This window comes from Heloderma suspectum, chromosome 5, assembly GCF_057233095.1.
Source record: "Heloderma suspectum isolate Gila_16-S chromosome 5, 16-S_ref, whole genome shotgun sequence".
Lineage (NCBI taxonomy): Eukaryota > Metazoa > Chordata > Lepidosauria > Squamata > Helodermatidae > Heloderma > Heloderma suspectum.
The window spans coordinates 94,794,783-94,809,277 of record NC_139462.1 but is presented as its reverse complement, the minus strand read 5'-3'; the positions used below and the strand labels follow the sequence as shown (position 1 = coordinate 94,809,277).

General features: G+C 44.7%; 1 protein-coding gene across 1 annotated transcript in view; it reads left to right on the top strand.

Annotated features, from left to right (window-relative positions):
- CRACD (capping protein inhibiting regulator of actin dynamics) overlaps positions 1-14,495 on the top strand; it is a 161,419-nt gene that overhangs the window by 129,277 nt on the left and 17,647 nt on the right. The window contains exons 5-7 of the mRNA XM_084856710.1: positions 618-686; positions 5,816-6,001; positions 9,616-13,117. Coding sequence (XP_084712836.1) covers positions 618-686; positions 5,816-6,001; positions 9,616-13,117 — 3,757 coding nt within the window. The remainder of the gene's footprint in view (positions 1-617; positions 687-5,815; positions 6,002-9,615; positions 13,118-14,495) is intronic.

Sequence of the window (14,495 nt, the reverse complement as noted above, 5' to 3'; positions counted from 1 at the left end):
CTGCTGTTAGGTCATGTTCTGAACCAAATTCCCACGTGCAGATTGGGGAACTGTGCTGAGCGGGGGGTGGGGGTGGGTGAATCATGAGGATTTGGGTTAGATCCCTGTGCTCGGATTAGGCCAGAAGTATTTCCGGATCTGGGCCTGCTTTGTTGCAACCTGTGTGGGAAATAGCATGAGAGACTAGCATAATGTGGCCCAGAAACATCCCCAGGGTCACTTCTATCAGTGAGGCCACTGGGCCAGAAATCTGAGAACTTGCGCAGATTTAACACCCCACTAGGCAGAATGGAATGATTGCCTGCCTAGCTCCATCAAAACATTCTGAAGTGAAACAAAGAGATTCTGAAGAACTCTATGAATCATTGAAGACCACATAGGAAGTCCAAGGCTGAACTGAAACATAAAAAGATTGATTTCTGTTTGTAGCCCTGCTGTTGAGTTAATTATTAACAATGGAGAAAGACAGGCACAATGTGCATCCATCCACTGGTCCTGTAATCTAATTTTAAAATGCGGGGGGGGGGGGCTTTTATGCCTCTCAGGTTTGTGATTCTTCCAATTCTGTAATGGTATCTGCAGCTGTGATATTCGGCAAACATAATCTTCTTTTCTAGTCAGGTGGCATGCCGGATTCATTAAGCCCTGCAAGCCTGCGTGGAACAAGGCGTGAAGGGGAACAGAAGGTAATAGTCATGAATGGTTTGATTGCAAGGGTTTCAAAAGGCCTCTTCACACCTTACGTTTTAAAGTGTACAACTGAATGTGCCCGAGCATATCCCTTAAAACAATAAGATAAAATATGAATGGACGTATGGCTCAAACTACATGTAATAGTGGTAGATCCAGGTCTTTAAACTTGAATCTGTGCCAGGTATTTTAAGAGCAAAGGAGGCGCACAGGCTGGTGATGTTAAACCTTCCCCATTGTCCATGGGCTGCCTTCCCTCAGTCAGTTCTCTGACATCATGTTTCCTTCTGCCGGGAAGCAACTCTGGCTGGGACAAAAGCACATGGGGGCAGGTGCTGTGGGGAGAGACCCACATCCATGCCCCATTTGTTCTTTGGACTGGACCCCCAACCCCTACATTCTACATGAGCTGGTTTTACAGAGATTTGCCACCATCATGTTTAGTTTGAGCCTAGCAAACATATTTTAAAACACAAGTATCTTACTGATGCAGTAATCAAAAGTTGTGACCCCTCGTTGACTGTGTACTTGGTAGCAAACCCAGGTTTGTTATGTAATGTGTAAACTGCACCTTTATTCCCAGTTATTTTTGCTTCCTTCTCATTTAGTTTAATGCTATTTTCAAAAATGACCTGGTGCTTCACTGCTAATGCAGCTATTCATCCATCCCACACCTGACTGCAGGCCCGTTGCTGGGCTCTTCAAACAGCACCTCCCCCTTTGCCAATAGGACCCCTCTGCTGCTTGGCTTTCCTCCTTTGCCTCATACGTAGCATTAGTCTGTGACAGAGCACCTGCTTTGCATGCAGAAAGTCCCAGGTTGGATTCCTGGCATCTTCAGGTAGGGCTAGGGAAGAATCCTGCCTGAAACCCTGGAGAGCCATTGCTGCTGGTCAGTGTCAACCATACTGGGCCAGATGGACCCAGGGTATGACTCAGTATAAGGCAGCTTTCTGTGCTCCTATCATTCCTAGGAATGCATTTATTGTGGTTGAGTCAAGTGGCCTCCTCAAGATACTTTGGCCATACCGCTCCTTATGTCAGCACAACCTTGTTAGTTGTGGTAAGCTTATAAAGACATTTCTACCAAAGTCAGCATAGCCGTATAGAGCTGGATGGGCAGGCAGGGAAGCTGCTGTCTGGAAAGAGGTCTGAGGAGGTAGAAAAGCTAAAGTGCAGGAAGCCCTGAGGCAGGCTAGTGGAGGGAAAAGGACAGAGGAGGCAGTGGAGTAAAATGATTCCATCAGGTAAGGCTTTTCCCATCACCACATCACTGTGATGGGAAAATCTGCACTTGATGAAATTCTCCCATGCAACACTTCACATTTTTTGCTCTGAATCCTGCAACTCTAAGGAGGCAATGAGGGAAAATAAGCAGCAGGGGGTATTGGTGGGGACTGAATTAAGTTAACCAGACAAATCTTTTGGCTCTGGATCTTCAATTACATGTAATTACAGACACTTAAGTAAACAGAGCTTAAAAGGCCAGAAGCCCTGATCCCTAAAATAGTGGAAATGCTATACTCCATATAGAAATGTCCTAATGCTGTGCTTGTCGCTGTTTGTCCCATTGTTGATTATGAGCCTATTATCTTGCTGACATTTTGGCTGCTTTCTGCAAAGCAGCTAATGAGCTGATTAAACAAGGAGAAATAAATATTAGATTAAAAGGCAATTTAAATTTTGCATAAGAGTACATGATAATATGAGCTTAGTATGGTAATTAATGATGAGTCAATGAGTGTACCTTCCCGAATGTTTAAATTTCAGACATCTCTGCAGGGGAAATTGCTATTGAATCAGAAGGGAAAACACAGTTTTGTAAAGTTTTAAGGAACTATGATATATTCAGTCAGACCAGTTGGTTCATCCACATCAGTATTGTGTGCCCTTGACAGTGGCTCCCTAGGAGTGGCTCCCAGGCGTCTCCCTTATTAGCTAGACATGCTGAGGACTGGACCTCAAATTTATGAACCCAAAGCTTATGATTTCTTACTGAGCTGTGACTCCTTTTGATTTGCTGGTAAATACACTTTTCATGGTGTTGGCAGCTTCAGGAGCATAAGGGCCATGAGCATCCACTCATAGGGACAAGGGGGTGCAACTGCCCCCCCCCGAATTCTAGTCATGATGTCATTCTGAGAGCAGCAACAGGGACTGCTCATGCTGCACCAGCCCCATCTATTTCTACTTCCAGTTTCCAGCCGCATGGGCAAGGCCCAGGACAGGAGAAGAGGACAGTAAATTAAACATGGGAGTGGGGGATGCCCTCAAGTTTAACCAGTGATGCGGCGGGACCTCCTTGTAAGGCCAAGAGGCAGTAGCAGGCAGCAGCATGACCAGGCTCCTCCATGTTGAAGTAGCTCCACACTACTGTAGCACTTTTGCTTCCACACTACCACTGGGCTAGCAGGAAATCACAATTGCCCTCTCTCCCCCCGTGGGCATGTCTGCCTGTTGGCCTGGGCTGGGTAGAGGTGTACGAACCCCACTCACCTTCATCCGCTGTGAGGTCCGCACGGGGGGGGGGAGGTGATCTGGTCCTCCCCCCGGAATCCTCCCCGTCCAGCTCTGCTCCGTGATGAGTTCGCAGAGCTGTCAGCCGCTGCCGGACTTCTGGCCATGGCTGGTCTGCGGACGCAAATGGCATCCGGCATAGCAGATGCCATTTGTATGACTCCCTTTGGCTGTGATAGGCTACGTAAATCAGACGCCATTTTGCGTCCTCACAGGGGCAGCGGATGGACCCGGCCAGACCCAGACCAGGTGGTGCCAGGTAGGATCTGGCCAGGTCGGACTTCACAGGGTGGCGGGGTGGGGTGGTCCATTCCGCCACAGATTCTAAGTATCCGGCCTCATTGGAGTCCATGGTGGAATTCTCTGCCATTTCTTGGCCAGGTTAGGAGAGGTTCAAAGCAAGTGCAGAGCTGGCTGGGGGGAAGGAAGAAGAAGAAGATGGCGACCCTCCCCAGTAAACAACTGACAGCAATGAAGCTACACACACCCCATGCTGCTTGGCGCAGAGAGAGAGAGAAACTAGAATTCCTCGGTAGACCCACTGATTTACCACTCGCTCTCTACCCTGAGGCTGCAGAGAATTGCCCGTGTAAAGAGCTGACCTTTATCTCCCTTAGAATGCAGAAACAGAAGCCCCAGTAAATCGCAAAATAAAAAGCCTTGTGTGATGAGGCTCCTGGTATGGTATCTAATCCACTCTCCCTGCTGGTCTCCCAGTGCTCAGAAGACCATTGAGAAAAGTGGATTAAGGATTGTGGTGCAGAAGTAGCAGAAATGGTGCACCCTTGCTGGCAAAGGGACCTGGAAACAACAGTCCATTGTATCCTGACAGTCAGCCCCTTCCCTATGAGGCCCACAGTTGTGTTCCTGTGCAATTCCCAGATACTCCTAGGCCGTGTTTCCATGAAAACAGAAGGGTGAAGCAAAGGAAGGAATACCGGAGTTTTCATGGAGGCATGGCTCCGAGCATAGCTCCACGAAGGACTGCGCTCCACCATTATAAATTGCTAATGGAAACACAGTTCTGGGTGGGGTGGGGTGATTGGAAGTGAACGGCACCAGACCGGCAGGGGCTGCTCAACCAATAGGAGAGGCTCCCCCCTCCAGGCTCTACTCCTCTTAATGGCAATCTTGGGAACAAGCCTCATTGACCACAACGGAATTTACTGCTGAGTAGACTTCCCAGACCAGTGCCCCATTCTGCCCATTTTTTTCCTTTTCCCTCTAAATACCAGGCTACTGCAATTAGCAGGCACCCCTGAATAAATGCACAATGGCGCGATAGTGCAAATGCGTGATCGTACATTTTCGGGGACAAGCCTCATTGCCTGCAACAGGAGTCAGCAGGCATCCCTGAACTAATGTTCTATCACACGATAGCACTATCACATGATAGCGCAAGTGCATGTTAGTGCCATTTCGTGATAGAGCGATAGCGAGATACTGGCATGGAGGGTATGCATATTGATGGAAGATCTGTGCAATGGTGTTCTAATGAGACAGCACCTTAGCATTCAATATATGAAAGCTGAACTATGAAGCTTGTGAAAGGGACTGAAGCATTCAATATATGAAAGCTGAACTATGAAGCTTGTGAAGGACACAAAGAAATATTAGCCATGGATCCTTCCCACGTGTAGTTCTGGGAAAGCCACTTGAGATAAAACTTATTTTCAGGCTGTAGTGGGAGCACTTGCTTGCCCACAATAGCTCGCTTATATGCACTAGTGATCTTGTGCTTATTTTCAATGTTGTTGTTTTTAAGTTGATCCCTCGGCATCCTGCTCCAAAACGGCTTTGAAACTTCTGGAAAACAGGGAGGGAGAGGGTCACTGAGGTCACAGGCAGGTGAGCGACACCCGCCCCCAGGATATTGATGTGAGTGTGGGTGATGGAACACACCCCAACAGAGCCATAACCGAGCCAAATAAAGAGGAAAAATTGGACTATAACCACTCTAAGAAGAACCAGTTTTTCTGTGATAAACTCCGGGACACCTGCTGGATGGCCATGATGTCATGTAAACTGTGTGACCTCAACACGCAGCCAGGCTGGAATAAATCAGTGGTGGAAACACACCCCTAGATGCTGCTAGCTTAGCACTTGGGAGATCAGAGGAGACCAGAGGCTATGTCGTTCAGCAGTGAGCAAGTGGTTTGCTTTCACTGGGGGCAGAGCAAGCCTATTGTCTGGAGCCTATAAAAATCTGGGGCTGGTAGGTTTCACATGGATGGATGCCATGTTTCTTGAGGGTCTTAGGGTGCAATCCTATGCATGTTTAGACAGAAAAAAGTCCTATAACTCCTAGCATGCCCCAGCCAGTCATGCCAGTTAGGGCATGCTGGGACTTGTAAGACATTTTTCTGTCTAAAAATGCAAAGGATTGTGCCCTTAAGTACTAAGCTGGAGCCTGAGTGGAAGAGGCATTTCCTCCATTTGACTGGGAAAATGAACTGTCCCTGAGAAGCTATGTTAACCACAGAAGGCATCTTCTGAACCTTGCTTTGAGCTCATTTCTGGAGACAGTGTTGGATTTAGAATTTCTGTTGCTTTAAATTGGTGAGTTCAGCTGTTTAAATCGAGGTTATTTCTATGTGCGATTATACAGGTTACGCCAATCAAATCATCATCTCGGCCAAAAAGACACCACTCACCTTCTGGCACAATTGAAACAGTCAATCTCGACGCAATCCCCCTGGTGATCGCACATCTGGACAACAGTGCAGCAAAGCACAAGCTCTCTGTTAAGCCAAAGAATCAGAGAGTTTCCAAAAAGCACAGAAGGTTATCAAAGGTATTGAACTGATTTCTATGGTCAAATGCCAAGATGAGGTCTGAACTTACATCTGAACTGTAGTTGTTAATCATGGTGTACACAGATTGTTTAAGAATTTTATGTAACATTTGAGTCTTATCTAGCCACACTTCATTCAGTATTCATGTGTATAAATCAGCATCGCACAGCATCATGTGTTTGCCTAGATGGACCCTTTGTCTGATTTAGCAAGGCACTTATTGTATGCTCTTGTCCTTATTTAAGGGAAGTACATTACTTTGTTTCCTGTCTTTAGGCATAAGATCTTGTCATCATCTGTAATCTGAAATTTGATTAGATGAAGGGAAATGTATGTCTGGATGGATACTTTCTGAATGGTAAAATACTTGTTATACTCAGTCGCGCACGCACACGCACACAACACACACACACATGCACAACACACACACACACATCTGTACAGTCCTGTACATGTCTACGCAGGTAAGTGGATATAGGACTGTAGCCTAAATGTCTTTAAAACAAAGCCCTCTGACAGACCAGTCCACACAATCATGTTTGTGTTGTGGCTGCGTAGCCAACAACCATAAATTTACTTTGTGGGAATTTTGACATCGTAATTGTTCTTTGGAATGCTCTTGCATTTTAGAAAACTTCATGTTACAAAACACATGTTAGACATCTTTGAAACATGTATGGAACCAGAATGTGGCAAATCGCAAGACTGGTCACTATATTAAAAAAGAAAAAGAAAAGAAAGAAAGACCACTCTAATCTTCACCACATAGAAGCAGGTTATATAAATGTCCCTGCTCTCCATCATTTAACAAAAGCGTCCAAAATAGCCCTTCCATTTCTAAAATAACCCTTCCAAAATAGCCCTTCCAGCTTGGCCTTGCACTGCATAGCTGTCTCCATCTTAATGTGCTAGGTGTTGTCTGTTGATTCATGCCTTGTTCACAAATGGCTCCTCGCTCATATACAAATGGCAAGATCCGGTTGTTTGCGAATGGCTTTTAAATAAATCATTGTTTTTAAAATGCTGTAAACAAAATCTGACTTTTACGTTGTTCCTGCTACTTTATTTGCCAGTAAAAAAGAATAGGCATATGTAGAGAACATAAGGAGCTTTAAAGCAAAATTCTCCTAAAAGTTGAATAAGTTCTGAGAAACACAGAATACTTTGGTTAGTGTATGTTAATGACTATGCCTTTGTTGGCTTTATTGATGGAAGTCAGAGCTCTATTCTTGCAGCATACACTTTTTCTCATGAACTTTGATTGAAAATGGTGGTAGTGGGTTTTTTTTTGTGGTTCTTCATATCTTATGGGAAGAATGAATAGTACTTTTGCTACAGGTGGACTCATGAGAGCATCCCTGCATCTTTAGAAAAAGCAGATGCTGGGCCTTTCCTGAAAAGTGCAACTGTCCATTCTGAGCCTCCTGTCAGATAAGGCAGCCCCTAAAGATAAGGATAGCTGCTTTATATTCTTTCTACAGATTCTGTATATTCCTTAATTTTCCAAGAAGAATCTGTTGATCAGAATAAGGTTACTCTGCTTGATTATGTATATCGCAGTAAGCACTATCACATTACATAGAATTGCAGCATGCAGGGCTTGATCCACAACTGTGCTGCACTATGGAGCGTACCATTGACAGTCTCTCTGTGTGTACACCCTGGCTGTGGGCTTCCAAGATTCAGAGGTGCCGAGAAAGTGATAAGTCAGATCCAGGTTTGCTTACAAGGACATGTTTATTGAGTACTTACAGCGCACAGGCGTATCCAATGGTTGGATCAGACAAAAGCTCTGAACAAAGAGTTCTGCTACAAGAAGACTTTTATATCATATATATTATTCAGGCATAGCAGTGAGGTAATATGACAGGTGCAAGCATTAATTAGAGTTCATCTACAGCTTTTAGGGATGTCAGAGAATTCTGCCACAGACTCCAGTGAGGCCAGATTCTTTAGAATCTGGACCCCCAGAATCCGTGGCGGAATGGTCTCCCCCCCCCCGCCACCCCGCAGAATCCCCCCGGGACGGAGCGTACCTGGTGGCAGATGCGGCGGCTCCAGCAGCTCTGGCGATGGTGGCTCCAGTGGCTCTGGCGGCGGCGGCTCCGGCGGCGGCAGCTCTGGCTGGTCTCCCGGCCGTTGCCGGGCTGCTGCGGCTGCAAATGCTGACCGTCGTAGTGGCTGCCATTTGCGTGGCTGCCTTTCTTCGTGATAGGCTACGTAAATACTTACGTAGCCTAACATGGCAAAGAGCAGGGGTGCAAATGGTGGCCGCTATTTTGCACCCCTGCTCTTTGCCATGATAGACTACGTAAGTATTTACATAGCCTATCACGAAGAAAGGCAGCCACGCAAGTGGCGTAGTGGCCGCCATTTGCGTGGCTACCTTTTGTCATGATAGGCTACGTAAATACTTACATAGCCTATCACGGCTTGGCAGCCACACAAATGGCAGCCGGCATAGTGGCCACCATTTGCAGCCACAGCAGCCCAGCAGCAGCCAGAAGTCCAGCTGCCGCTGGCCCTGGCTGGCGGCTCTGCAGAGTCGCCGCAGAGCGGAGCCGGCCGGGGAGGATTCCAGGGGGAGGGACCGAGCACCTCTCCCCCACCGCGGATGCCCTGGAACAGAGCAAGGTAAGTGTTTCGTACATCCCTAACAACTTTCCCAGCATAGCCTAGCAGTGCTTGGTAACATATTTGACAGAAGCAAGACTATTAGAATTTTCTCAGCATGGACACCTGTGGCTTAGAATAAACATAGCTTTACTCTCAGGCACATCCTAGGCTCTGATAAGATCAACAGTACCAGAGCTCGTTAACTCTGGAATGTGCGGAGGGAGCACTATACCGGCCTTTGACTCATCGTATGAGCTGAGAGGCCCAACTGCAAGGAATTGCAACTAATAATGAACCAAAGCAGGGAGCGTTATGCATCTCTAAGCATCTGTAGAACTATCGTTAACTTGCTTACAGGCCCAGGGGCCTACACTGTGGCTCACTGATTTCTGGCAAAGTCAGGGAAAGGTGGCTCAGCAACAGTTTAGGCCTAGCATGGTCTAGCAATACCACTGTGTGCGATGGGAACAGTCACAAGAACGAAACAGCAACCTGGCAGCGCCCTATTCTCAAATCACAAGCTGTTGCAATTATTCCAATCAGTCACAGCAGTACCAGATTATTATTATTTTTTACATGACGACCTGGCAGGTTGTTTTGCAAGACCAGCTGTGGCTGTGATTCGCCTCGGCTTTGTGTTCTGCTTTGGTGGCGGGGAACAAATGGAAAGGGTTGCACCAGGATGATAAAGATTTTGTTGAACATGTCCTAAGGCTGTTGTGATCTTTCCTTTCCTTTCCAGAATACAATTCCCATTGAATTATGAAATATTTAGATGACTCATTACTTGGTTGCCTGAATTTTTTAATTATTATTATTATTAGTTATAATGTGTATTTATATATAGTGAAAAGTTCTAGAAAATATAATGGTTCATCAAGCTTATTTAATTAAAATGTGAACTAATTCAGTCACAACATATTAGCCTGCTACTCTGTACAACAGAGACACATAAATAAAAATATCAAGTGAATCTGTTTTTGTTTTCTGACACTAGGAGCTACAAAGTGTAATAGTGACTGAGTTTGAACAAGACTTCCTAGAATCACTAAGGTATGAAGATAAAGTCTCAAATCCCGATGGCCATCATGTTGCAGACAAGCCAATCTGGTATGGAGAAGGTCAAGAACAGAAAGCAGAAGGAAAAAGAAAACAAGAAGATATTTGGGTAAACCTTGAGACTGAAAAGGAAATACAAATGGCTGAAGCAGAAATAAAAAGTCATATGGAATACAAAAGAGTTCAAGAATTTGAGGAAAGCCCAAGGGAACAAGAAGGAAAAAAACAGAAGCTTCAGGAAGAAGAACAGTTTTTTAAATTAGAAGATAGAAAGGGTCAAGAAGAGAAGAAAAGACATGAAGAACAGAGGCATCAAGAATTTCAGGTACAGAGGCACCAAGGCCTGAAGGAACAGAGAAGGAAGGAAGAGGGAGCTGAGGAACTGGAGGAACAAATGCAACCAGAAGAAGACAAGCAACAGGAACAAGAGGAACAAAAGCAAAGGCATCATGAATTGGAGGCACAAAGGCAACAGGAAGAACAGAGACATCATGAACTGGAGGCACAAAGGCAACAGGAAGAGCAGAAATACCGTGAACTGGAGGCACAAAGGCAACAGGAAGAGCAGAAATACCGTGAACTGGAGGCACAAAGGCAACAGGAAGAGCAGAAATACCGTGAACTGGAGGCACAAAGGCAACAGGAAGAACAGAAACATCGTGAACTGGAGGCACAAAGGCAACGGGAAGAGCAGAAACATCGTGAGCTGGAGGCACAAAGGCAACTGGAAGAACAGAAATACCGTGAACTGGAAGCACAAAGGCAACAGGAAGAACAGAAATACCGTGATCTGGAGGCACAAAGGCAATGGGAAGAACAGAAATACCATGAACTGGAGGCACAGAGGCAACAGGAAGAACAGAAATATCATGAGCTGGAGGCACAAAAGCAACAGGAAGAACAAAGGCAGCAGAAACTGAAGGAACAAAAGCAACAGGAAGAACAAAGACAACATGAACTAGACACACAAAGGCAACAGGAAGAACAACAGCATCAGGAATGGGAAGAACAGAAGAGACAGGAACTGCAGTATCAAAAAGAAGAAAACAGACGAAGAAAAATAGAGGAGAAAAAAACAGATGAAAAGCTGTTACAGCAAGGGTGGAAAGACAAGAGACAAGAACAGGAGAAGCAAAAATGGTCGGAAGAAAAACAAAGGCACCAAGATATGGAAGAGCAGAGCGGACAAGAACTGAAAGAGCAAACACATGAGTCTGAAAAGCAGGATGAACTGAACCGACAAGTACTGCCAGTGCAAAAAAGACAAACAGGGCAGAGACAAAAAGAACTAGAGAAAAGCAGAAATCTAGAGGGTGAAGAGAGGTTGCAAGGGAAGGGAAGAGCCATGAACCTGAAGGAGCAAAAGAAACCAGAAGAGGAACAACAGAATCTGGAGACAGGTCAAATGAGCAAGGGTGAACAAAAGCAGCAAGAACTAGAGAAGCCTATTAGGTCAGCAGAACATGGAAAATGTGAACGAGCAGAATTAAAACAGCCATGGGGTGAAAAGAGGGTGCAACAGGAAGAGTTGATACAAAGCAAAGGGGGGCAGAAACTAGAAGAACAGAGAACACTTATTTTAGAAGGACAACAGCCACTGGAAAAGCCAAAAGAACAAGTCAAGTCTTTCCAGTTGCAAATGGACAAAAACATGGATTCAGAAGAGAAACATGTGGACACTGTAGGGAAAGAGCTTCCACTTAAAGAAGAAGCAACACAGCAAAAGATAAAGCAGCCAGACAAAGGACAGAAGGAAGAAGAAATCCTAAGACACAGTAAGAGAAGGAATGTTGAAACTCAGGAGCAGGAAAGAATCCTTGGTGAAGAGCTACGGTGGCAGGAAGTTGATGCAGGGCAAACTACACCCAGGGGATTCACTTTTCAAGTGTCCTCTGGAGAAAAACAAATTATATTTCAGAAAGTGAATCTGAGCCCAGTTACTCCTATTAAAGAGGCACTGACTCCTTCTGCTACACAAGAATTGACTCCTAAATCTAGCAAAGGTTCTCATGCTCTTCCAACCTCTTTGTGCGTCCCACATACAGCAATTTTGGTCACTGGAGCACAGCTCTGTGGCACTGCAGTAAATCTCAGTCAGATAAAAGATACAGCTTGTAAATCTTTACTTGGCTTAACAGAAGAAAGAAAAATGGTGGATGTGGCTCCACCAGAAAGTACTCAGAAAATGTCTCCTGGTGCCAAACCTAGCAGCAGTAAAGTAAAGCATGCTCAAGATCCATTGGGCAACCAGGCCATACTAGCCGAGTGGGCTTCAATTAGGTCGAAAATCTTGAAAAGTGCAGAAAATGGTAAACTTAATGAGAAAGACAGAGGAAGCCTCAGTAGACATAGTGACGATTGGACACCTAAAGGGCGAAGCACCTCCCATGGTAACTTACGGAAAACTTTGTCTGCAAATGCAAAGTTTTCCATAACTCCTGCATGGCAGAAGTTTTCAGAAATCTCAAAGACTAATACAGGTGCTGAGAGTAAAGTTGGCCCTGGAGCAGAGAACACAGCAAAACAGATGGGTCCATCCAATGCAGACCAAGAGGCAGTTCATACAGAGGCACTGGCAGACACAGTGAATATATTTGGAACCCCTACAGGGAAAACCGAAGTGTATCACGAAGTGGCAGATAACACAGAGGGCTGTAAGTTTGCCAAAGATCTCCCGTCTTTTCTTGTTCCGAACGTCACACATTCCCTAAGAAAGGAAATGGCCCAGTCAGAAACCATACCTGCTATGGAAACTCAGCATAATGTTGTTATGAGAAAACTGGACAGAGCTTCACCAAATGGAGAAGAAAGCATGTCCCCATTTGGGGTAAAATTAAGAAGGACCAACTATTCTTTGCGTTTTCACTATGATCAGCAAGCAGAGCAAAAGAAGAAGAAAAGGTACAGTGCAGGAGATAGTTTTGATGGTGTGCCAACTCCACTGGTTACACCAGACAATGAACAAGATACAAATAACATCTTTTTAAAAGAGAATAAATCTCCTAGCCGAGAGAGAAAAGATCCCATTGTTACTTCTTTAAAGGCTTCTTCAGCTAACATCAATCAGGACTATACCACAGCTGCCCTGATATCTCTACCAACTAGCAGTCATGATCCTGCACCCGGTCAAGAGAAACTTGTCTCTAAATCACCACTCCCACAAAAACCTGCATTAGCTCCAAAGCCCACCAGCCAAACACCACCATCATCTCCTCTCTCAAAAATACGTAGATCTCACTTAACTGAAGCCATGGGGCAAAGAGTAGCTAAAAGTGAACCTGACACCAGCTGGAGAAAAACTGAAGCTAAAGGGAACTCACAAACAACTGAAGAAAGCAAGAATGAAGAGGAAGAGTCTAGGGAGAAGAAGTCCTTTTTCCCATCCATCACCATGCCATGGAGAGAGAAAATTGAGAAAAAGCCAGAGCTGTTGAAAAAAGGTAGGCAAACAACTCCTAAATGTAATGTTGTGATGAGCTATAGTGTCCAAAATGTTTATCTTAAACAATGTCTACTTACTGTGTTGGTGTTGGTTTTTACTTATTTGCTTATTACTGTATTCCAGCACTGTTTTCTTGATATCTACACTAGCATTGATTTCACACATCTATGTTCTTCCTTCAATGACTCTCACAAAAATGGTTGATTTTCATACATAAAACAGCATCTTACGATTAGATATCACAGATAAGGTTTTGGTATCATGTCACATCACACACAAAGTTTTTCAATGAAACCAGTTAAGACATTTAGCTCCGAGTCATCAAGTGATGTACGTGCATGAGTAAATGTGCCCTAAGAAACTCTTATTCCAGTAAGGGCTCATTCCCTTTTCCCTATGTGCAAAATGTTCAGGGATTGTGTTTGTCCATGTTCACATTGAGGAATTAGCATGTGAACTGGAATTGTACAGAAACTTGGCTACATGAGATTGCTCTGATCACAACAGCTCTTTTTGAGGTCTACATGACTGCAAAAAAAAAGCAGCAATCACATATAACCCAGATATATATGCCAGTTCCTATAAATGATGGAGAATGTGCAGAAAAGGGCTACCAAAATGACCAAGCGGCTGGAGCAAGTTCTATATGAGGAAAAGTTATAACATCTGGGATTGTTTAGCTTAGAAAAAAGGCAGGGAGATGTGATAGAAGTGTACAAAATTATACATAGTGTGGAGAAAGTGGATAGTGGATAATACTAGAACCTGGGGTCATCTCAAGAAGGTGAATGGTGGGAGATTCAGAACAGATAAAGGGAAGGACTTCTTCACACAGCACATAAACTATGGAATTCGCTACCACAGGAAGCCGTGATAACTACCACCTTGGTTGACTTTAAAAGGGAATTAGACAAATTCATGGAGGATAAGGCTATCAGTGGCCAGTAGTCATGGTTGCTATATATTACCTCCAGCATTGGAGGCAGTGTGGTTCTGTATACCAGTTGCTGGGGAACATGAGCAGGAGGGAGCTCTTGCTCTCATGTCCTACTTGTGGGCTTCCTACAGGCAGCTGGTTCACCACTGTGGAAACAGAATGCTGGACTATATAGGCCCTTGGCCTAATTCAGCATGGCTCTTCTTTGGTTCTTAGGAAATTTGGCACCACCACAATATGTGTAAAATAGCTTTAGGATACAATATAGATCAGAGGCAGAAAGTTTCGATCAGTCATGAACAGGGTAGATGCCTATGAAAATTAGGGATTGTGTAAAATCTGTAAACAGGACCCCAGAACTATAAGTAACAGAAAGCAGTGGAGTTTTATTCAGTCCTGAGGAAATAATTGGATACTAAAAAGGCAATATAAAAGGAGC